Source organism: Onychomys torridus, chromosome 11, assembly GCF_903995425.1.
Source record: "Onychomys torridus chromosome 11, mOncTor1.1, whole genome shotgun sequence".
Lineage (NCBI taxonomy): Eukaryota > Metazoa > Chordata > Mammalia > Rodentia > Cricetidae > Onychomys > Onychomys torridus.
Genome location: NC_050453.1, coordinates 65839865 through 65864658, shown reverse-complemented (window position 1 = coordinate 65864658; position 24794 = coordinate 65839865). Strand labels below are relative to the sequence as shown.

Below are 24794 nucleotides of genomic sequence, written 5' to 3'. Positions count from 1 at the left end.
AAAGAGCAGAGGGAAGAGGGGGTGGGAGGAGGATCAGGCAGCACCGACCTGCAGAATCCGCCTCCCCCTCCGCCCCCGGGAAGCCCGAGCAGGGAGGCGCGGACCGTCTCCTCCCGCACGGCCCGGACGACACTCCCCCCTTCTTTTTTTTTTTTTTTCCTGCCAACGTCTATCTCAACGCGCGCGCACATACGGAGATTGTGCGGCTTTTTTACCCCTCGGGGAAAAAAAGAACAGGGAGTGGAAAGGAAGAGAAGGCAAAGCGAAGAACTCCTCCTCGGGCGCGCTCTGCACTCTGAGCCACGGCTGGGCGCGGGGACGCTGCTGCCACCGCCACCGCCGCCTCGCTCTCTCCCCGGCCTTGCGGCGTGTGCCAGTGGGAGCGCGAACCAGGGCACTCGATCCCGGGGACACAGAGAGACTTTTGGCCACCACTGCCGCGGCAGGCAGAAGAGACAGCCGCGAGAAGGGCCCTGCCACCGCCTCTCCCTCCTCCGCCGCCCCGGCCGGCCCGCGCAGGCAGCCAGGCTCAGGGAAGCAAGGAGGAGCAGAGGCCCCGGAGAAGCGCGCCGCGGCCCGCCCGCCCGTGGATGCAGCGCCCGGGGGAGCCTGGAGACAACTTTGCCGGGTGACGCGCCGGGAGGACCGCAGGGCTCGCGGCCCAGGAGGGCTCGGCGCCGCCTGTAAGAGGGGCCCGCGCGGCGGCGCTCCCCGGCTCCGCGCTCGCTCCTCCCGCCGGCCCGGAGCAGGAGGGACGACCTGCCCATCATCGCCGCCGCTTCGGGCGGCCCTGTCCTCGCTCCGAGCAGCGACAGGGCGAGGCGCTCAGGTGCGGTCGCGGGGCCCCAGCCGCAGCGCCCTCCGCAGCGCCGCGCCCGGGGGGCTCTGGCACCTTCGCTTCGGTCTCCAGAGCGAGTTGCGTCCGCTGGGGCTTCTCTCCACCTTTCCAGCCCAGGCGAGCCAAGCCACCGCTCCAGCGCCACTGCCGCCGCTCATCGCTTTCGCTTCACCCGACTGGGGGGCTGCGGTGGCCCTCGACGCGGAGAGGATGGGCAAGCTGCAGATGCCTAGGCGCCCCGAGACGCCCGCGCGCCAGTGACCCGGCGGTCCCCTCCACCCCCCGCAAAAAGCCCGCGAGCCCCTCTGGTCCCCGCGGCGCCCCTTCTCGGCCGCGCGGGAACCCCCGCGGCCCGGCCGGCCCCCTCCCCCTGCGAGCCGGCGGCAGCGCTCCCGGCAGGCGGGCGGGCGGAGGCCCGGGCGGGGGCGGGGCGGGGCGGTGCGCCCGGAGCCCGGAGCCCGGCCCTGAGCTCGCTTCGCCTCGCCTCGCGGCGGGCGCCCTCGTCGCCAGCGGCGCACCATGGACGGGCTGCCCGGTCGGGCGTTGGGGGCCGCCTGCCTTCTGCTCTTGGCGGCCAGCTGGTTGGGACCCGAGGCCTGGGGCTCCCCCACACCCCCGCCGTCGCCCGCTGCACCGCCCCCGCCCCCGCCACCCGGAGCTCCGGGTGGCTCGCAGGACACCTGTACGTCGTGCGGCGGCGGCGGCGGCGGCTTCCGGCGACCGGAGGAGCTGGGCCGGGTGGACGGTGACTTCCTGGAGGCGGTGAAGAGACACATCTTGAGCCGCCTGCAGTTGCGGGGCCGGCCCAACATCACGCACGCTGTGCCCAAGGCCGCCATGGTCACGGCCTTGCGCAAGCTGCACGCGGGCAAGGTGCGCGAGGATGGCCGCGTGGAGATCCCGCACCTCGACGGCCACGCCAGTCCGGGCGCCGACGGCCAGGAGCGCGTCTCCGAGATCATCAGCTTTGCCGAGACAGGTGGGTTTGGCTTTAGGGAAGCCAGCGGCGGCCGCGATCCCTCCCTTCTTCCCTCTCCTAGGAAGCTCCTGCTGCCTTCGCCGCCTCTGCAGCCAGCACGCCCGAGGGCATTTAGGCTCCTAGCTGGGCCATTCTGCATTGGCCTTGCGCTTGTCTCCAGGTGGCGGACCTCTCCTACCCTCCGCACCCAGACCGCAGACCCTTTGCTGCTTCTCTTTCCCTGAAGCAACCGGAAAGCACCCTGCCTTTCATCCCTGCTTTCGGGAATCGGGCCCCAGCGCCTCTGGGCGCGCGTCCCCCTCCCTGCAGATGCGCGCAGCCCTGGCTCTGCGGGCACTTGCTTGGTGATTGCTTAATGTTTTTGTTTCCCACGATCAGAGTGTAGGCTTAGCAGTGTAGATGGAGATGTGTGTGCTTGTTGATATACGTGGGCCGGAGCGAGGAGAGGAAGAGAGAGAGCAGGAGAGAGAGGGAGAGGAGAGAGAGAGAGAGAGAGAGAGAGAGAGAGAGAGAGAGAGAGAGAGAGAACTGCATGAGAGGCCCCTGGGGCCGCTTCCATCGCCCGGCGGCATAGGCTTGCCAGGATTGCTGAAGCATCGGTGAGGAGAGCTAGGCAACCTCCCTTCCGATTGTGTGGGCACCAGAGTCGGCGGAAGGCAGCTTCTCAACAGGTCCATCATTTACGCAAAGACGCGGCTCAGGAACAGCCCATGCCTTCAGGCTTGCCTGGCAGCAGCAGCCGCAGCCCTCTCTAGTCCGAGAGAGAGAGCTGCAGAGTTTGTAGTTAACAAAGAGTGGGATTCCTTTTGCAGTGTCGTCCTTGGCCCCGCGCTGCAAATCTCTGTCCACTCTCTAAATGTTAAAAAATCAGAGAAAGAGAAGGGGGAAGAAAAATAACCTCAGGAAATTTAAAAAAAAGAAGAAGGAAAATTTCCTGGGCAGGAAACGGTGTAAGTGGTTTAGATATCGCTGTCCTTTTCAGGACTTGAATGAGGCAGGCTGGCTTTTGTGCGAGAGCTCAGCCCCATTTGTGCTGAGGGGACTCCAGAGAAGGTCTCGGAGGGGGAAGCCCGACGTAGATGTAGTCAGGGTGGGGGACAGGCAGAGAGCCTGGGAAGAGGGAGGGGTGGGATCAGCTATGTCTCTGGCTGCAAATGCCCCCCCTACTCTCCCAGGCATCAGGCAGACTGCCTGTGCTGCTGCCGGGGGATAAAAAGGGATGAAAAGTTTTGCATGGGCGAGTGTGGAGAAAGGCGGAGACAATCGAGGCTGGTTTGTGCTTAGAAAGAAATACATTGCCGTTTTAGCTGTCCACCAGAGTCAAGGAAAGCTCGGCAGGCAATTAGAGGGCTTGGATTAAAAGGTGCTTTGGGGCCCAGAGTAGAAATGTGATTCGGGAAGGTCGAGAGGCCTTTTGGTCCCGGTGGCACAAAATGACAGCAGGGGCTGTTATATTTCTGGTCCGATTCACGGAGCCAGCTCTTTGACTTATAAATAACAGATTCAGGTCACAGGCAGCTCGGCCAAGACCAGCTTTTAAGGCTGCAGTTTCCCCTATTTCAAAGTCAGACGTCAGTGTTATTAGAGGAGCCAGTGAGAACTGAGGAAAGGGCTGGGGGGGTGGGGGGGTGGGGGATCCAGAACCACGTCTGTCTGCAGAGACTGTCAGAGGGAAGGGCTGAGGAAATGTACTTCGAGAGGGACATCGTCCTTGTCTGGCATGGTTACTTACACTTCGGGCTGAAATGCATCATCGAGATGACTAGCAACCCCCCACCCCACCCCACCTGAGATGGCCAGGGTCTGGTCCAAGGATCGGACCTGGAGTTTCCAAGGCTGCTGTCCTGTCCCCTTGGAACTCCTTGGAAACAAGGGCTGCACTTTGCAGCTTACAGGACACACACTTCTGTGTCAGAAACCTGAGCACAACTTGCTTGTTTGCAGTGGAGGTCCCCACTGGGGGTTGGATCAGATCATGCTTAGGTAAACACTGCAAAAAGGCTGTAGGTGGTTCAGCTTGATTTTGCAATGCCCTAAGTTAACCAGAAAGAAGACGAGGGTGGTGGCGCACGGGGCGGGGGGGGGGGGGGGGGCGGCATTTAAAACAACCTACCCCAAATCCTCCCTGCAATCTCGGTTTTGTTTTCAGAGACCCATACAACTTGTTAAGAACTTGGGCTCCTGACAAGTGGTTCTGTTGAGCTTTGAGGCCTGACAGTCCCTTCTCCAGGGAGCCCTGGCCTGGGAGAGGTGAGGCAGGATTTTTATAGGTCTGGACCTTCTGGCTCCACCCGATCCTGTTTTCTCAATGGGAAGTGATTCTTCTGCCTCTGGCAGGTTATGGCAGAGGCTCGGGCCCCAGGAATGGTATTTCTGGTCAGTAACACTTTCCAGCTGTGGCGGGTGTTCATTTCCAACATCACACAGCAGAGTCCATTTCCCCATTGCCTTGTGTTCTCGTGGAATTAACTTGGCCCCTTTCTTCCCTGTCTCCGTCTCCACAGATGGCCTCGCCTCCTCCCGGGTCCGCCTGTACTTCTTCGTCTCTAATGAAGGCAACCAGAACCTCTTTGTGGTGCAGGCCAGCCTGTGGTTGTACCTGAAACTCCTCCCCTATGTCCTGGAGAAGGGCAGCCGGAGGAAGGTACGAGTCAAGGTGTACTTCCAGGAACAGGGTCGTGGTGACAGGTGGAATGTAGTGGAGAAGAAGGTGGACCTGAAGCGGAGTGGCTGGCATACCTTCCCCATCACAGAGGCCATCCAGGCCTTATTTGAGCGGGGTGAGAGACGCCTGAACCTGGATGTGCAGTGTGACAGCTGCCAGGAGCTGGCCGTGGTGCCCGTGTTTGTGGACCCCGGTGAGGAGTCCCACAGGCCCTTTGTGGTGGTGCAGGCCCGTCTAGGTGACAGCAGACATCGTATCCGCAAACGGGGCCTAGAGTGTGACGGACGGACCAGCCTCTGTTGCAGGCAACAGTTCTTCATCGACTTTCGGCTCATCGGCTGGAACGATTGGATCATTGCACCCACGGGCTACTACGGGAACTACTGTGAGGGCAGCTGCCCGGCCTACCTGGCTGGGGTCCCTGGCTCAGCCTCCTCCTTCCACACTGCTGTGGTGAACCAGTACCGCATGCGTGGCCTGAACCCAGGGCCTGTGAACTCTTGCTGCATCCCCACCAAGCTGAGCTCAATGTCCATGCTCTACTTCGATGACGAGTACAACATTGTCAAGCGGGACGTGCCCAACATGATCGTGGAGGAGTGTGGCTGCGCCTGACAGTGGCAATGTGTGCGGAGCACAGGCCCGTGCGAGGGGCTTTGAGGGAGCAGGAGAGCTGAGTGTGGTTGTTCCGTTGGAGAGTGCCAGGGTGAGGCCTGAAATATCGTTCTCCTACTTCATAGAAAACCAGTCAGAACCAGAGGGAGAACCCTCCTGTGCCATGAGAGACTCCTAACCGCACACATAGACACACGTAGCTAGACTCACCCCGCCACCCACACAGCAGCCTCCAGGATACCAGTAAACGGATGCGGTGACAATTGGCAGCTTAGCTACCAATGCCTGTCAGTCGGAGAGAATGGGGTGAGCGGCTACCATTCCCACCAGCTGGCCGGGCACTCCGAATCGCGCCTTCTGAGCACACATAAAAGCACAAAGACAGGACACAGAGAGAGTGAGCCAGAGAGCCACCAAGAGGAAAAGCAGGCTGGGAGCACAGGCGGGTGGAGGGCCATGTGCCCCTGGCTTGTCCCAGGCTCTTCACCGCAGCGCCTGGCGCAGTCTTGCCTGCTCACTCCCCGCCTGGCATCCTTCATGCTTTGAGGCCAGCAGAGCTGTGCCACCCTGTTCTTGGAGAGGGCAGATAGCCCAGGAGGGACTCGCCTGTCACAGAGACCATGGAGCAGGGACAGTGACCCTTTGACTGTCTGTCGCTTGGATCCCTGGTGTGACTTATGTGTGTGTGTTTGTTTTCAGGGGTTGTGGGGGGCGGGGGGAGAGGAGAAGGGTCTTAATTTTATGCTTTAATCTTGTCTCCAACCACTGACAGGTCATTTGTGCCAGTTGCAGAGTTGAAAAGAGCCTATGAGCTATGACCTTTGAAGTGGATTCTAAATGAGAAGGGAAAAAAAAATGTTGCAATCAGTGAGTGCCCTTTGCTGGGGACATCCTCCTAGTGCTGCAGTGCTGCCATAGGAGGAACAGGGATGGCCACTAGGCCAGGGGAAGAGCCCAGGGGAGGCAGGGGTAGGTAGAGCGGAGGTGTTCTGGTGAGTTGCTTGACTGGTCTTGGAGAGACCAGGGCAAAGCTTTCAGTGGCTTTGCAGAAGTTGTCCCCGTGGGTGGGCCCCGCCTCCAGGGCTGCCCGTGGACATGGCTCCTGCCCACTCCCCTCGCCCACCTGCCTGCCCCACAAAGCACTTGCAGGACTATGTGTGTCCAGAAGTGGCCCTGGGGCAAGAGCTGCCGTGGGTGCTGTCCTTGAGGATGTCCAAGTGCCACGTGAACTATGCAATTTAAAGGGTTGACCCACACTAGGCGAAACTGGACTCGTACGTCTCTTTTCTATTTTTATACTTGAAATGAAATCCTTTGCTTCTTTTCTAAGCGAATGATCGCTTTCGATGTTTGCACTGATTTAGCTGCATGGTTAGTCAGAAACTGCCATTTGAAAAAAAGTTATTTTTATAGCAGCGGAAAAAAATGAATACAGTTAAATGTATTATACATAATTTTGGAACCAAAGAGGCCAGCGGATCAGTTTTAATTTTTATTAGATGGTAAGGCCATCTTCTATGAGGTAGATGTTCTAAACAACCCCCTGAGTGGCCTGCCAGAGTTTCAGGGTATAAGTGAATTTTTTTTTTATTCAGTTGACGTGTCTCTTCTGTTCTTACACACGCAGAAAGTAGAATTAAAAAACAATGGTAGGATGCAGGTGTGTATCTGTAAGTTCTCATCTTTAGTTTATTTAATGAAGCCCTCCTCAGTTTCTGTTTCATAATAACTTAAAACCAAACAACTTCCCCCCACAGACTGACTGTCCAAGTATTTTACGTTCATGTACAGTTTAAGAAAATAAAAGACGGAGTGCCATGGGCTTCCTGCCTTGTGTGATGTCTGGGGCAGTGGGCAGCTGGGAGGAAGGGCTTGGTCCAGGTGTCCGGCTCCGATGCCCACAGTCCCCACGGCGTGCTCTCTATACTCCCAGAGCCCTTGTGGGCCAGACACACGGGTCACACAGAAGCTGGAAGAGATGGTGGAACACCAGCCGAGAGGCAACTAGCAGATTAACGAATGACACGTTTGTTTACCATCCCTGTCCCCCACTAGCTCTGTTCTGTCAAAGCTGGATCTCTTTGCTTTTCAAAAGTACTGTGGTGCTTGATGCCAACCTTGGTGACCTGAGTTCGAGCCCAGAGTCCCACATAGTGGAAAGAGAGACCTGGCTCCTCTGAGTTGTTCTCTGGTCTCCACACACATGCTGTACACAACACACATACAAATGGGGTGGAGGGTAAATGAAAAATGTGAAGGTGCCGGCGGAAGGCTTCAGACCACAAAGGGTGGCTTCAGACCACAAAGGGTGTGTGCAACCTGGAAGGTGAGTTCCTTCTCTAACATCCCAGGCCTCTGTGCTCACCTCCAGGTTCTGATTTAGGTGACTGGGAGGGAACAGGGTTCAGAACCTGTCATTAGACAGTAAGCAGGTGGGACTGTGAGTATGCTAATCACCCTTTGCCATAGCAGTCTATTGAGTAGAAGGAGGTGGTGGCTAGCCTTAGTAATCACAGCAGCTCAGCCACCACCAGGTAGGACTTAGAGACCTGCTCAGTCCTGTCATCTTATGCATCTTTGCTTCCCAAAGAGTAGGAGGGGAGCTGAGAGCCTAGATCCACCCTACCCAAGGTCACTCCACCAAGACAGGGTCCCTGGCCACAGGTGACCCACTTGCTGGTTTGTGAGGATTGGAGACTTATAAATTGCTTTTATCTGAGCCCTGCAGGCCCTGTGGGCTTTTTATTTTATTTTACTTATTTATTTACTTATTTTGGTTTTTCAAGACAGGGTTTCTCTGTGTAGCTTTGCACCTTTCCTGGAACTCGCTTTGGAGACCAGGCTGGCCTCAAACTCACAGAGATCCACCTGGTTCTGCCTCCCGAGTGCTGGGATTACAGGCGTGCGCCACCACCGCCTGGCTATTTTATGTTTTAATGTTTGTGAGCTCACTGATTGGGCTAGAGTAGCTGGCCAACAAGTCCTGGAGAATTCCCCGTCTGCAGTTCCCCAGCACTGGGTTATAGGCACATGCCTGGCTTTTGCATGGATACTGGGGACCTGAATCCAGGTCCCCATGCTTATGTGACAAGCACATTACTGACCAAGTCATCTTCCTAGCTCTGCTCTGGGATAGTTTTTGCGGGTGGGAGAATAAAAGTGACCAGAGAGAGAAGGACATGACATGGGTCTGGGCTAGGGGGCCAACAGCCACTGAGCATCTCTGCTCTCCGACCCTGCTATGTGTCCCCATGGGCCCAGCCCACACACTGACCATGGCTAGGAGGTACAGTGAGGCCAGGTACCTCTGAGGGTCTGGGCTGGCTTGGCTTTCATTTTCTTTTTCTCTAATGTACTTCAGGTTTGCCTCAAACTTACTATGTAGCCATGGATGACCTGGAATCCCTGCTTCTTCTGCCTCCATCTCCCTAGTGCTAGGATCCCAGGCGTGTGTCATCTTGCATGGTTTGTAGGGTTCTAGGAATCAAACCCGGGGCTTGGTGCATGTCAGATGAGCACTCTACTAACAGGTACAGCTTTTACCTCATGACTTTCATTTCTCAGTCTACATCTTTCTTTCTTCTGCACCCTGCTTCTCTCCCAGGAGGTCCTGGCCCGAGCGACCCAGGTTTCCTGCAGATGACCTTGGAGCATCACACTGCTAGTCCCAGCAGCAGTGTTCTTGAACCAGTGCCTCTGGCCTGGAAGAGATCCTCCCTTTCCCTGTGGTCTCATGGCTTCTAGCCCTTACCTCTCACATTCATCCCAGCGCTGTCTGGGACCAGTGGGACAGACAGAGGCAGAAGGCTTCTATCCCCAATCCTCCCAAGTGCTCCCTTCTATCCTCTGCCATGCCCTGTAGCCACCATGTGGAGTTCATTCTCAGCTGACCTTCAAAGACACCCGGATCTTCAGTGACTCCAGGAGCTCAAGGCCATGAGTTAGAGGACTGTGGGGGAGGGGAAGACTGGCCCAACCCTACCTCCCCTCTCCCACACCTCCCAGGCAGGCAGGGGAAGATCGGTGTTAGAGGCCCCCAGGTTGTCCTTGGTTTGTGTTTTCTTCAAGGCTGGCTCAGAATGGGACATGGAGGGGCCTCTCAGCTCAGCTCACAGCCGGCATGCAGCAGCACTTTGCCCCTGGGACAGTATGGCACCGTTACTAGGGTTCCTACTACAGCTCCAGGGGAAGTCCTGGAAGAGGGACTGGGGCAGCTTTGGTCTGTGGCAAGGCTCCTGGAGCTCAGGATAGCCCAGGCCATGCATACCAGGCTCTGTACTGGTCCCTGGCAGGAACATTGCTGGGGGTGTCCATGGACATGTGCGGGGCTTGGAGAATCCTACTAATCTGGGGATACTTGACTGGAAACTGGATTGCGGGGGTGGGGGGAGTGGAAAGAGGGAGGAAAGGCCTAGGACATCACAGACCACCAATCAGGATGCCGAAGACAGTGTGCTTCTTGCTATTTTTTTTTTTTTTTTTCTGAGAGGGCTTCATTTACCCATTCTGACCTCAAATTGGCTACATAGCTGAGGATGACCTTGAACTTACTCTCCTGTGTCTACTCCCCTCCTGCTGGGATTGCTGGCGTGTGCCACCAGGTATGGAGATTGAACCCAGGATGTCCCTCTTGCTAGGCCCAGTCCTCACTACTGACTGAGTCACACCTGAGCCAGGCCATTTCTGTTGTCTTTCTCATGCCGGTGGTACCTCTGGCCTTGCATTTTGAGTCCCTGTTGGCAGCTGGGACCTCCAGTCACTCACCCTGCCGCAGCTAGGCAGGCTGGCCCGGGTGGACAGGCACCATTCTGTGACCTAGGTAGGTGTCCTTGGTGTGGGATTTACTGAGTGCCAGCTTTATGTGACATCCATAAATTATCTCAATTTAGTTCTCTCAACCTGGGTGTGGAAGACAGCAGGTTGCCATTCACCCCATTATATAGATGCCAACACTGAGGCCAGAGCAAGGAGCAGAGCAACTTCACTCAAGGTTGCTTAGCTTCAGTAGAAGAGCAGGAACTTGCAGTCATTTCCAGAGTCACTTATAGACACTGGGCTGTCCAAGAGAGCTAAGAGACCAGGCGGTTGTTCTGGGGCCTACCAGTGACAGGCTGGGGAGCAGTGTCTTTGGTGTTCTTATGAAACAGCCCACTATGGCCTGGCCCCCAGCCCAGGCAGTGGCTTAAACTGCACACTGAGCCATTTCTGTGCACATTTCCTTTCCGGGCTAGCTGGGGGATAAAAGGCTGCTTGCTGGGCTGGGGTGGGATGAGGGTAGGCAAGCTACGGGCAGGGTGAGGCTGAGCCTGGAGGCCATTGCTGGCCTAGCCTCTGACCCTGTGGTGGTGGAGGAGGTAGCCAGGACCACTCCAGCAGTAGTCACAGAGAGCTTTGGCTAGGTGTCCAGCAGGTTGGCCAGTTGACTCCATTCTGCTCTACCTTTTAGAGTCTTCCTTAATGAAATGAGATGCTAAAAGTGCCTACTTCAGGGGGATGCCAGGGCAGGGTTCTGTACAGGCTGGCACCATGGTGCTGTTAGTCGTAGCTCAAGTATCACATGGAATTCCAAGGATGGCTTTCTGTTGGGTCTCTCTTCACCACGTGGTTCCTGGGGACGGCCCTGGGTTGGCAGTGAGCACCTTCACCCACTGAGCCATCTCTCTGCCCCCCAGGGTTTTGTTTTGTTTTAAGATAGGGTTTCACGTGGCCTAGCCTGGCCTTGAACTCCTTGGGTAGTGGAGGATGACCTTGAACTCCTTAACCTCCTGAATGCTGGACACTGCATTACTGAGATATGCCATGACAGGAAGTTTAGGTGGTGCTGGGATTGGAACCCCAGACATGCTAGGCGAGCCCTCTACCAACATCCCCAGCCCATGTCTCCAAGCTTGAAGCTATGTGTCAGGAAGGGTGCTCACCTTCCCTTGGGGCAGTACCTCTGAAGCACACACCTTCCCTCCCCCCCCCCCCCCTTGTTTTTTGCTAAGCCCAGCACTACTGACTGAGCCACATCCAAGCCCAACCATTTATGTCTCTCTGTGTTGTTTTGGTGCCTGTCCTGGATCTCGCTCTGTAGAGCAGGCTGGCCTCGAACTCACAGAGATCCGCCTGCCTCTGCCTCCCGAGTGCTGGGATTAAAGGTGTACGCCACCACCGCCCAGCTAAGCACACACCTTTTTTTTTTTTTTTTTTTGCATCTGTCCTGCACTTGCTGACTATCAGCAGGGAGTGTGGGTCCTATCAGAGGAACATTTATTGGGTACTTCCTTCCCAACCTGATAATCTCTTCTAAATTGGATACTCTGTCACTCATTTATATCTTTACAACCTGGTGAGGGGGAGGGTGAAGCCCATTTAACAGATGGGAAAGCTGAGATTTAGGAGGTGGGCTATTCAAGAGGAGCCAGGGACCCTTCCTCATACTGTCCCCCTTCCATATTCCCTAGGGACCCAGGAGTCCTTGAGTTTAGGAGCCTGGAGTTCTAGAGGCTGCCATGTTCATCCTGAGGGACTCCTCGGGAGCCCCCAGCTGCCCTTCATTCCACCCACCCTGAGAGTCTGTGTAGCCCCAGGCTGCCCACCTGCAGCCCAACCTGAGGAGAAGGGTCTATCTATGAGCAGGAACAGGCTCTATGTTTGGCCATGGCAGGCTGGGGTGAGTGGGGGATCAGTCGGGGCTGAGGACTGTGGAGGGTAAGAGACTGAACTCACTGAGGTCACCTCCAACTGGGATTTCTTTCTTCTCTTTCCCTTTCCTTTTTGAGATGGGCAAGGATGACTCTGAACTTCTGATCCTCCTGCCTCCACCTCCCAAGTGCTGGGATTCCAGGCAGGTAATTACACCTGGTATACCTGTTTCGTGCTGTGCTATAGATGGAACACAGGGCTGTGTGCCTGCCAGGCAAAGCACACCACAGACTGAGCGACATCCCCACCCCCCAACTGGGATTTCAAAGAAAGCTTCCAGACTCCTTGGGCAAAGTTCCCACAGGGTAGTGAGGCCAAAAAACAGAGGGGCCAGAGAGGGGTGGCAGGGCCCTTCCCTACCCTCTCTCTGTTCCCTGGGGTAGGGATGCAGGGTGGCCTTAGGTCCATGCAGGGGTTGCAAAATCAGGAAGCCCCAGGTCAGCTCACATAGGTCTTATGTCCGCTTTGCCAGCTAGCTGGTAGCTCACCTCCCGGCAGGATGGATCCATCCCCCACCTCTATTTCTTGCCTTGCCAGCTTCTGCCACTGACATTGAGGATGAGGGTGGGTCTCTGGGCCCAATCTAGCCCGTCTGTGGAATGAAGGATGAGGGTTAGTTTTTTTTCACTCTGTTTACTGGAGGGCCTGTGGGTAGAGTAAATAAAAATGGTCTTGTCTTGGGGAATCCAGTATCCCACGGGAAATAGAAAACCTTCTGGCCACCATAGGTAGCTGTGTGTGACCCCAGGGGATATCTCTATGACTCAGGGGGCCTGGCCCTATGGAAACAATCCGGGGCCTCTCTGAGCCCTTGGGAAGGGTTCTGGGGTGGTCAGCCGTTATACTGGGGTGGCCAGAGTCCCTCCTTCCCATAGAAGCCTGTAGTAGAGGGTCTATTGGGACAGCAAACTCTGGGCCAGGGAGTCCTTGCTGCTTCTCTCTGGGCTGTCCACCTTCGCGGTTGGGGGCTGGGCTTGCTGGCCTGTCCTACTCAGACAGCCAGGCAACCCTCTGAGCACAGACAAGCCCATTCAGGCCTCACCTTGCTTGTTGCCGGCCTGAGGTCAGAAAAAGCTGTTCTTTGGGGTTGGGGTGGAGCTTCACTCTGAAACGTCACTCACTCAGCCATGAACCAATGAGGTGAGCCATGCCCTCCCGGAAGCCCATGCCCCACCGCTGCAGGCCCAGCAGTCACACACCAGTCTAGGAGACTTTCTAAGACTGGTTGGTCGTTGAGGCACTAAGTGAGTGACTGGCACTCCTGTAGGCCTGGCAGGAAGTCAGCTGTCTCCAGTGTTGCACTCCTTACCCCCTACAGCAGGCAGGCCCCCTGCCCGAGCTCTTGGTCCATCGGCATCTCACGGCCCTCCCTACTTGCGTGGCCTAGCTGATTAGGGTTCACCCTAGAGAGATTTGGATGGGAGCCAGATTCTTAGAGAACATGAGCCCTCTCCTGGACTCCTCTGCTTACTCACTATCCTGAGAGGCCAAAGGCTGGATTTTAGAGGTGCTGGGAGATACAAGGTTGCCCCCTCCTGCAGCTGGGACATAATAGGTACTCAAGGCCCAATTCTGGGGTCTGAGATCAGCTCAACAATAAAGTGCTTACCTAGTTTGGCATGCGATCCCTACAGAACATAAGCCAGGTGTGGTGGCACATACTTATAATCCCACCACTGGGGTGGGTGGTGGTGGGGGGCAGGAAAATTAGAAGTGTAAGGTCTTTGGCTGCATAGCCAGTTTGGAGGCCAGCCTGGGCTACACAAGACTATCTTAGAACACATCAAATCAAACCAAACCACTCCTTTTACGAGACAGGATCTCAAATCTCTAGCCTAGGTTGGTTGGCCTGAAACTCACTGTGTATCTTGATGGGTCTCAAACTCATGATGTTCCTGCCTCAGCCCCCTGAGTGCTGGGATTACAGTGCTGCACCACCATGTCCAGCTCAAAACTAACATGACTACTGATCTCGGGACTCTCTCTCTCTCTCTCTCTCTCTCTCTCTCTCTCTCTCTCTCTCTCTCTCTCTCTCTCTCTGTGTGTGTGTGTGTGTGTGTGTGTGTGTGTGTGTGTGTGTGTGTGTTAGAGCAACTGAGGCTAAGGGAGCCAGTAAGATCCAGCTCAGACAGACAGTGGTGCTCCTGACCACACCTTTGTTATTTTTCTTGCTTTTAAGAGCACCCTGTGGCCCACAGATGATTCATATAACAGCATACTCAAAGCCTGCAATTTGCCTCAGTCAGTGCTTAGCCTCACACATGAGCTTCTGCCACCGCAGGCAAGTGCCAGGCCCATCCACACGGGTGTCACCTGGGGCCAGGGCACCAATAAATAAAGATCTGCACTAGATTCTTGGCTCCTCTCTGGCACCCAGGAGAAGGTGCCTCTTCCTGCTCTTGTATTCCACCCTAGGGAGAGTGTGGTTTGTCACCCGAGGGTGTGTTGTAAAAGCTCGGCTTTAATTAATCAATCACCAAGCGATGAATTGGTTAATGTGGGGCCCACTCCCCCGTGGATGACTGGCACAGTAATGAATGCCAATTATTTCAGCATTAATAATTAATCTCCAACCGTGCCTGGGAAGGAGTAGAAGGCACACAGGACTCAAATCAGCTCTGAGAGCCAGCCAGACACCCAGGCTGCTGCTCTCTTGTCTGAGGCTCTGAGCTCTGGGTCTTTGCTACCAAGGATGAGAAAGGTATAGAGACCAGGGGAACTAGGTGGGCCCCCGAATAGGAACAAAGCTAAGTTACATGAAGGCTGGGGCTAGGCTTGCTTGCACACTGCTGAATTGAGTGCTGGCAGTGGCCATGCATGCAGCAGGTGCTTAATCCTTGCTGATTGTCATCCTTATCACACCTAGACCCATCACCCCAGAGTTTCTTTCTCTTTTCTTTCTTTCTTTCTTTTTTTTTTTTCAAGACAGGGTTTCTCTGTGTAGTTTTGGTGCCTGTCCTGGATCTCGCTCTGTAGACCAGGTTGGCCTCGAACTCACAAAGATCTGCCTGGCTCTGCCTCCCAAGTGCTGGGACTAAAGGCGAGCGCCACCGCTGCCTGGCTCGCCACATAGTTTCTTAACCTCAGATAACTTCCTAGCCCATGTGGAAATCAGCTGGTTTGTGCATACTCATTCATTTGTATCCCTGTCTGTTGAGTATCACTTAATTTTTTTTAATTAATTTATTTTTTTGTTTTTGTTTTTGTTTTTTCGAGACAAGATTTCTCTGTAGCTTTGGAGGCTGTCCTAGACTAGCTCTGTAGACCAGGCTGGCCTCGAACTCATAGATCCACCTGCCTCTGCCTCCCGAGTGCTGGGATTACAGGCGTGCGCCATCACCACTGGCCAATTTTTAAAACAATTATGTGTCTATGTTTACATGAGTGTGAGTGCTTTGGAGGGTGGAGACTTTGGACCCCCCAATTCCCCTGGGAGCTGGAGTTATAGGTGGTTATAAACCGCCTTATGTGGGACCTGGGAACCAAACTCCAATCTTCTCAAAGAACAGGAAGTCCTTTTAACTGCTGCCATAGCCCAGAGGGCACCTCTTCTGTGCTCAGGCCACTCAGCCCCCTACACAAAGGCAGACAACCCTGTTCCTCTGGGGACAGCCACCCACACTGTGTCTGTGAGAGAAGGAGAGAGGACTTTAGAAATTGGGGGTGGCTTCAAGTCACCTTCAGGTTCTAGCTGGAGCCCCAGGAGTGCGTCCTTTGAAGGATGGTGGCCATTGGTGGTGACTCTAGGCACAGTGGAGGGACAGAATGCCTCTTCAGCGCCAGTCTGGAAGTGCCTTCATCCATGAAAGCCATACTTTGTGCACCATGGGCAGAGAAGTGGCTGGCATGGCTAGCTAGGTGTGCTGTTAGTCAGGGGCTGCTCTGGGGGACACAGTCACAGACAAAATCTCCCACACTGTCATCCAGCGGTGTGGGAGGCAGGCCTTTGAGGCTTAGTGGTTTAAGAGGTCCAGGAGAAGTCATTGTTGAGGTTTCAGGAAAGTCAAGGAGCTCTGTGTCATTCTCCAGATGGGGAAACTGAGGCCCATTGAAGGGCCGTATCTTCCTGAGGCCTCACAGAAAATGGCACTTGATGCAGTAACCTGGAGACTTCTCAAGTGTTTGCTGTGTGCCTGGCTGCGGAGCCCCTTCTAAGCAGGGGCTGAACCCCCGAATGCCACTGTGACAGTTATGCACATGGCTCTCCCGGGCAAGCAGAGCCTCAGAGGGGAGAGGGTGGCGTGGGGAGAGTACGTCCTGGAGGAGGTAGTGTTGCATGCTGATTTGCCAGCTCCCTCCTGGCTCTAGCCTTCCTGCACCAGGGGTTTTCCAAGAGTGTATGTAGGTAGGCCAAATGCTAAGAGGATGAATCCTTTGGGAGGCTAAGCTTGGCTCCAGAATGTCAGTCCACCCTGCCCTTGCTGTGTGTCCTATGGTTGGTTATACAACCTTTCTGTGCCTAGATTCCCTCTTCATATAATGGCACTAAACATGATGTTTATGGCCTGTGCTGGTTCCCATTAAAAGAGGCAAAAACAGCAATCACTACCTGGGTTCTCCTAATGCTCTAAGGCCTTTCCACAGGTATCTTTAATCCAGAGGCTGGGGCAACAGCCCAGTTGGTAGAGTGCTTGCCTCATGTGTATGAGGCCCTGGACCTCATAATCCCCAGGACCACATAAACTGTGTATCGTGGCACATGTCTGTCATCTTCTGATCAGAAAGATCAGAAGGGCAAGATCATCCTTAGATGCACTGGAGAATAGCCTGGGCTCCATGAGAACTTTCTAAAAATTAATTAATCGCATTAGAAAATAAGTAAATTAAATTTAAAGAACAAGCTTTTGCAGATCCTTCAACAATTTCAATACTCAAGTGTCTGGATTTCCTGGGCTGACACAGATGTCTGGATGGGGCACTAGGGTTGGGTGGGGCGTGAGCCAAAAAGATGTCAGATGCATAGAAACACTGCATGTGTGTCTAGGTACATGCGTGTTAAGGCTAGGGGCTCCTGCACGTCGAGAGGCTGAGAGCCAGGCAGGTCCAACCAAGTTTTCTCGAACCTCTCAGAATCTCTGAGTGAACATGTGGCCCTGCCACAGGGGCCTGAATGGCATTTTCCAAGGCTCCTCCCCAGAGGGCCGAGGATTCTGTCTCTAGCACGCACCACCAGGCTGAACTTACTAATGCCTCCTTGCCTAGCACCTTCTAGAGGCTTCAAGTATAGGCTGGCGAGATGCACCCACGCTGGCCTTGTAACCGCCCTGTGTGGCTGGACTCTGCTTGCCAGGTCCTTATCTCACTTTATCTAACCTTTCTCCTGGCTGCTGGTGAGGGAGGCTCAGAGACATTGCTTGGCTCCCTCAAGGTCACACAGCAGCTGGAAGACAAGAAGAGTAAACTTAGCAAATTCAAGGACAAGCTGGACCAAGGCCCTGGAGCCTCTCCTCCCTCCTTCCCTTCCTCCTGTGCTCTTTCCTTCCTTCCTGTCACTCAAGAAAAATGTATTTGAACATCATCCAAGGCCAGCTGTGCCCTCAGGAATTCCTAGGCTGTGAGAAAGTGGTGTTGGGGGGGTGGGATCGCCCTCAGGAGGGCGTGTGGGGAAATGGCTGTGATGAGCTATTTCTAAGGTAGGAGGTAGGAAAGTAGATCACAGAGCCCTGGGGAAGGCTTGTGGTTGGCACAGAAAATACCTGAGCCCTCAGCAAGCAGGCGGGGAGTATGGGGTTGTCCTTTGGATACTCTGGAGGCCTAAAGGCAGGGGTGGGGCTTGTCCATGGAGCCTCATTCCACGGTGTATGCATTCAGACAGGCCCTGCAGAGAGCCCAAAGCATCTCCAGCCTGAAGGCTGAGGCTCTAGCACCAAGTTCTGCTTGCTTGCCTGCCTGCCTGCCCGCCGTCTGTCTGTCTGAATGTGTGCCTTACTCATCTGGACCCTGACTCACCTCCTTTTAGAATGCTGCTCTCTTCCTGGGACGCAGCTGGGCACCCTCCCTTAGTAGGCTTGAATCGTTTCTTTTTTGGACCCTCCTGCCCGAGAAACCTGGAGGCCCCGGAAATCATCTCAGTGCTGTTCCTCCCCTGAGAGGCCAGACAAGGGGAATGAGGGCCGGAGAAGGGAGAGCAGGGCACACACAGGTAGGCAACCTGGAGGCGGTGCCACACCAGGCAAGGGCTGGGTGGGTAAGCTGGTAGAAAGGAGCGTGAGGATTTCTTAGTACGAACTCCTAACTGCCAAAGGAAGACTACATTTCAATTCTTCCCATCCACGGCTCTTGTTCTTTTTGTTTTGCTTTTCAGCAAAGTTCTTCTTTGAGCCTCAGTTTTCCCCTCTGCAAATGGGGAGAATAACAATGCTATCTTCATCAGCTTACAGTGAGACTTAGAACAACATCTGACTGGGAAGGGAGCTCAGTTGTTAGAGCCTAGCATCATGAAGGGAGCCCTGGACTCCGTCTCCAGCATCACATAAAACCGGGCTCAGTGATGTGGGAAAGGCCTTAATCCCATCCTTCAGGAGGCAGAAGCAGGAAGGTCAGACACTCAAGGTCTTACTCAGCTACCCAGGAGTGTTAAGCTAGCTTAACAGGACAGCCTGTCTCAACAAGCAAGCAAACACCTTCCCCACCATGAAACAATGCCTATAGGGCCAGCAAGATGGCCCTAACAATGAAGTGCCGGTTGCCAAAGCTGGTGACCTAACTTATGGCTCAGACGGTGGGAGGAAAGGACCCACTCCCCAAAGCTGTCCTCTGACCACCACATGTACTCTGTAGCATAAGTCCCCACAATAAATGAGTAAATATAATTGAAAAGAAAAGTCCTGGGTTTGGTTCCCAGCACCCATATGGCAGACAACCACCCATAACTCCACTTCCTGGGCATCCAAACCCCATCTTCTGGCCTCTGTGGGCACCAGGTATGCACTTGGTGCATGCATACACGCAGGCAAAGCCTCATAGACCAGGCTGACCTTGAACTCACAGAGATCCAACTGTCTCTGCCTCCCAAGTGCTGAGATTAAAGGCTCGTTTTACCAATTACAGGGGTGTGATTGAAGCCTAATTCCTGTACCCAGCAAACCTAGCAATTGGCTTATCTGAGGTATACAATTCTTTGTTAGTTTGTTTGTATGTGTGTGTGTGTGTGCAAGGCCAGAGGTCAACATCAGGGCATCTGCATTTGTTCCTCTACCTCATATTCTGAGACAAGCTCACCAACTCAGCAAGGCTTGCTGGCCAGGGAGCCCCCAGGGATCTGCCTGGCTGCCTCTCTGCACTCCTCTCCGTACTGGGTTTACAGAGTGTCTTGGGCCAGACATTTTTATGTGGGTTCTGGAAGTGGGATGCAGATTACTGTTGCTTTTGTAGCAAGCTCTTCTCCCCAGCTTCAATTTGTTATTGTTTCTTTCATTTATTTTTACTATTTATTTATTTATTGTGTATTTGGGGGGCAGTGTGCCAAACCCGGCGATCTGAGTCCGACCCTCAGAACCCACCTGGTAGAAGGAGAGGACAGCTTCTCGAAGCTGTCTTCTGACTTTTCTTATGCCTGCCATGGCATTTCTGGGTTATTCTAAGTTTATCTGTTTTTGTCTTTTTGGGGTGTGTGGGGGGGGAAATCTCACATAGCCCAGGCTAGTCTCAAGCTCTGCGTGTAGCGGAGGCTGCCCTTGAACTTCTGACCCTCCTGCCTGTCCCTCCTTTGTGCTGGCATTAGAGCCCTGAACAACTATGGTTTCTGTGGTGCAGGGGATCAGGGGCGGGGGCACCATACCCGGCTTAGAGGCAACTCACACATAGTGACCTTGAACTTTCATAAAATGACCTTGTGTTCTGAGTCTGCGCTGGACTCACCGACCCATTCGAATAGCTGCTGGGTGGCTCCCTCGGGATTTTCTGAGTGCAAGATCATGTCATCTGCAAGTGGAGATAGCTTTACTTTTTCCTTTCCAAGCTTGGCTCCTCTCTTTCCCTCTGCAGCCTCGGTTCCCTGGCTCAGGCCTTCAGGGCATCTGCTTTTGTACAGGAAGGAGGGGTTCCTCCATCTGTTCAGAGTCTTGGGCCACCCTGCTCTGCTTCCGTATACCTGGGGAACTCCAGCTCTATTTTCACACACAGAGAGGCATTCATTCTCTCCCCTCCCCCACCTCGCTAGCCTCTGACTTTACCTCATGCCCACCTTTGCTGACCGGCGCTGAACTGATGCCTCCCTCACTGATGCCTCCCTCACTGCCCTATGTGGTCCCAGATCCTGTTCCTTCTACCTTCTCCAACGCCCCTCTCCCGGGCCAACCTGACCCTGGGTTCCAATGGCGTTCTACCCATGGGTGTCCTGTCTTGACTTGATGACAAGCCCAGTGGAAGTGGGCTCCCTGTGCCTAGGGCCACAAGGACTCTCTTTCCTGGCAGGGGGGGCGGGGGCAAATCTTAGGAGTGAGTGGGTAGTCAGAAAGAGCTGTCACTTTGGTGTGGGGGTCCTTTAAGGCATGGCAGGCTCTGAGAAGGACTCAGCAGGCGGCAGAGCCAGTACCGGGCTTTAAAAGGGCTGCAGCCAGGAGAAGGGTAGTTGGCAGGAGCTGAGAGGGCCTTGAAATCCTGAAGGTTCTCCAGAAGAGGCCTCTCCCACGCGAGCGCAAACGAGGCAGCCCAAGTCTTCATAGACCAGACCCGGGAACTGCTGCTGCTGTGTGGAGGTTTCTAGAAATGTCTCCAGAGAATCTGATCTGATTTCTAGGAGCCTCCTAGGGAAAAATGAACACCAAGGAGAACATTTAAAGCCAGGCTTCTGGGTTGGCGAGATGGTCCGGTCGGCAAAGTGCTTGCTGATCCCTTGGGCTTAGGAATCAGCTGCCAGTCCAGCTAATCAGTGAGCTCCAAGTTCAGCGAGAGACCCCACCCCTCCCGCACCCCAAATAAGATGGGGAGTGATCAAGGAAAACAGCAGCAGCAAACAGTGCCTGAGTTGAGATGCCCGACACACACACACACACACACACACACACACACACACACACACACACACACACCACACACACAGAAGGCGAAGGCTGTGAGGTAGTCCAGTATATAAAGGCATTGGAAGGGATTTGCCGCCTGAGTCCAGTGGCCTGAGAAGCCCCGGACTGTAAAAGCTGGAGTGCCCTTTGAGTTCCACACATATGTGCATCCTGGTGCACAAAATGCACACACACAGTCAGGTGAAGTGGCCCACACCTTTAATCTCAGCACTTGGGAGGCCCAGGCAGGTGGATCTCTCTCTGTGAGTTCAAGGCCAACCTTGTCTACATAGAGAGTTCCAGGACAGCTAGAGCTATGTAGAGAGACTATATCGAAACAGTAATAAAATATGTGCATACACGTACACAAAAATTGATGAATGGATATTAAAAAGAAAGAAAAACTATGAGAATTCTACCCCCTTTTCTGAGACCCGATCTTGTCCCTTGTCTCCAGGGTGCCAGGCCTAAGGCCCGCATCTCCATCCTTGTCTACATAGTACTGTGAATTGAACCCAGGGCTTCCTGAATGTTAGACAAGTACTCCACCAGCTGAGCTACACTACCAGCCTTTTCTTTTTCCTTCTTTGTTTTCAAGACAGGGTTTTTCTATGTAACAGTTCTGGCAATCCTAGAACTTGACTTGGAGACCAGGCTAGCCTCGAACTCACAGAGATCCACCTGCCTCTGCCTCCCGAGTGCTGGGATTAAAATGTGTACCACCACTGCTCGGTTTAGCTTTTTCTTTTTAATCTGAGAATTGACCACTTCAGTACGGATTGGAAGGAACATTCCAGGGCTATGGTGCTTGTGTCATTCTGGGTTAAGGAAAGTCAAATGAACTCTGGTGCAGGACTTCTCAGAGCCTTTATTTATATTATGTACTGCTGAAGTTTAAAAACATTTACCTTATTTGTGTGTATACATTTGGGTGCATGTGTGCCATGGCATGTGTGTCCGGGTCAGAGGACAACTTGGAGTAGATTCTCTCCTTTCACCAGGGGTGGGACTTGGGTCAGGCTTGGTAGCAAGGAGCCATTACCCTTGGAGTCACTTTCTGGAACCAGAAATCCACCTGCCTCTGTCTCCTGAGGGCTGGGATTAAAGATGCGTACCTTCACACCCAGACTGTAATTGGCTTTATTGCAAATAAAGTCGCAGTCACCTTGTTCTAAGGAAGAACCTAAGTGCAGAAGCGGCAGAAACCTCCCAGAAATGATCCCCTCAGGGCCCTGCCCTCAGACCCCACACAGCCAGGGGCGGGGTGGGGGACTAGGGGAGTCGGGGGTGTTGGGGGGGTAAAGCCAGCTTGTTTCTCCTCCCCACTTCTCCCCTTGCTCTCTTGGTGTGGCCAAAGATGACCTTGAACTCTGGGTCTTATCTGTCTCTACCTTCCTGTCGGCGTTAGGATTACAATAGAAAACTACCACACCTGGCTTCGACTTGCCCCTTTTTTTCTTGAAAGAGAAAGGAATTCTTCCTCTGGACCTGAATAACACAAGGAAAGTGAGCTTCCCTATTCAGATTTAGCATAAGGGCCTGTTTTCTGGGACCTGATCTTTGCCCAGCCCTCCTCTACCAGAAACCTGAAGGAGACCTCTGCCCTCAGGGCTCCCAGAGAGAGGGGCCTGCAGGGAAACCATCCCCTTTTGCTGGCAGAAGAAAGAGCTTCCTAGAGGGAGGGCAGTGCAGGAGTAGGGGAGAAAGAGGAAGTCAGGGGGACTCTGGGGGGAGGGGACTCTTGGACTAAGACTTGAAGGAAGGAGGGAGTTTCTGGGGAGCACACAGCAGGGCGAAAGATTGGGGTATTGTGACCAAACCACCAGGGTTAGGAGTGTGACTCAGTGGTACTCTTGAAGTCCCGAGTTCATGTAAACCATGTCAACCCCAGTTGCTGGTTTCAAGATCTGGGGGTGTGCCATGCCTTCCTAGGGTTCAGTGCCCAAGGCACACTGTAGCCATTAACTAGGTTGAGGGCAGAGTCATCTTTGACTGGGGAGTTCACCCCCTCACCCAAGATGCCTGCCTGTCCCATGTCTAAGGAGCTCAGGGTTTAGTGAGCACAGAATTTGGATAAGGCCAAGCAACTGTCTGGGTCACTTCTGTGGCTCTACATCTTGGAGCATTGACTCCTAAGGAAGAGGGGGGTCATTCCTGTCTCCCCAAGGGGACCGCTGGCAGTCTGGAGCGACCCTGCCCTGGCTGCTTTCTCTTGCTCCATCTGTGATGCGATAGCTTCTTATCTCTGTTGTGTCTTGTGGCTGGCTGGGGGGCTTCTTAATCTATAGCTGGGCTGGGGCTGGCCAAGGCAGCTGTGGGCTCCCCTTTGCCCTGGGTCCTTGCTCCCAAGGCCCCTGCTGGCCCAGGGCTGCTAAAGCACTTCTGACTTTCCAAACTGGCACAGAGTTGGGCATTCCCAGAAGCCTGAGGGCTGGCAGACTGGCACCCATATTGTACCAAGTCAGCCTGCTGGGTCTCCTGAATCGAAGCTGGTGGGTGCACCACGTGACCCAAGACCTCTCCCAGGTGGGCTGGCTGTATGATGGAATTCTGCAGTGGGAACCCAGGACGCTGTGGGCTCCTGTCCTCGGGAGCGTTCTGAGGCTTGTCGCTGTTTTGGGTTGGTGTGCAGGTTTGGGTATCCTTGGTGCTGGCTACCATCTTGTCCAGTCATCACTAGGGTTTGGTGGATCCCAGATCTCTTCTGCAACCAACAAGGCCAGGCTGGGCCAATATGGTACACTGCTGGCAGGTCAGGCACTTGGAGACCCAGATGAAGACACCTTAGTGGCTGCCTCGCTATGTGGTCCCAGGCAATATCCCCTCATCCAGGCCTTGTCCACTTGGCTGGCTTCAGCTAAGAGCTTCCGCTCCGAGGAATGAGAAGGTCAGGCGGCTGAGAAGTTTAAAGTTACTTCTCAGGATAAGGACCGAGCGCCGCTGCTAGAGTGCCCACCTCACTAGGCTCACCAGCCAGCAGGGCACAAGTTGGGCATGATGGAGGAAGCCATTTCCTAGCATGAGAGGTGGAAATGAAGGATGAAAAGTTCAAGGCCATCTTGCCTGCATACTGCTAGGCCAGCATACTGCTAGGCTTCACGAGACTTTGTCTCAAAATAAAACAAGCTGGTTTTGTTCATCTCCCTTTGCCCCAGCTGTGACCAAGACCCCCTTTTCCTGGCCCTCCACTGTGTCCTCGGGAGACGGATCTGGCTTCAGGTTCACCCAAAAGCTGAGAGAAATGTCTAGGGCCATGTTAAGGGTAGATGTTGAGTGCTGGGCATTGAGTTCTGTGTCTGGGGACAGGCGACCTAAGTTTGTCCTGTTTGGAACCAGATCCCAAACTAGCTGCTCTCTTTAGGACTATAGCCCTGGAGAGTACAGGGTTGGGATTCATATTGTATCAGGCCAGCCTTCTGGGTTTCCTGAATCTAAGCTGCCATGGGACCCGAGATCCCTCCCAGGTGGGCCGGTTATAAGGTGGTCCCTCTGTGGTAGGGCTGGGGATTTGGGGCCCCTCTTCACAGCTGAACCTCAGAGTGACTCAGCTGGTAAGTGGTGGCCGGAGTCTGACAGTATGCTCATGATCATGAGTGTGTGCTCCTCCTGGTGGCCCTAGCCAGCCGGACTCAGTGACCTTGGCATTCCTTCCTCCTTTGGTTTGTAATCTCGCCTCTCACTCAGGCCTCCCTAGCGCTCTGTCCACTGCCTGGGGGACTCTTTCCTCATTCCTTTCTCCCCCCACCCCGTGTCAGACTCCACGCAATCCTATTTCTAAATTTTTTTTTTCTGACCTCAGTGACTTATAAATTAGCCACTGGGTCTATAGAAAGACTGGGCACAGTACCAGGAGATGCAGCTCGGTTGGTAGAGAACTCGCATAGAGCCCTGGGTTCTACCTGCAGTGGAAAACCGGCCCTGTAATTCCAGCATCTGGTAGGTGGAAACAGAGGAGCAGAAGCTCAGGGTCATCCTTGGCCTCTAAGAGAGTTTGAGGCTAGCCTGGGC

The 24794-nt window shown here is 54.3% G+C and overlaps 1 protein-coding gene across 1 annotated transcript; it reads left to right on the top strand.

Moving 5' to 3' along the window:
* The first annotated feature begins 1243 nt into the window (after positions 1-1243).
* Positions 1244-6919, top strand: Inhbb (inhibin subunit beta B). The gene is made up of 2 exons (XM_036202300.1): positions 1244-1817; positions 4322-6919. Exons 1-2 carry the CDS (start codon positions 1358-1360, stop codon positions 5095-5097), a joined length of 1236 nt encoding a protein of 411 aa, XP_036058193.1. The 5' UTR covers positions 1244-1357; the 3' UTR covers positions 5098-6919.
* The last annotated feature ends 17875 nt before the right edge of the window (positions 6920-24794 follow it).

Bases quoted from the DNA above. Each gene is read 5' to 3' on its own strand.
- Inhbb (XM_036202300.1), top strand. From the start codon at position 1,358: ATGGACGGGCTGCCCGGTCGGGCGTTGGGGGCCGCCTGCCTTCTGCTC. The intron at 1,818-4,321 runs GTGGGTTTGGCT...CCGTCTCCACAG, and splicing joins CATCAGCTTTGCCGAGACAG to ATGGCCTCGCCTCCTCCCGG.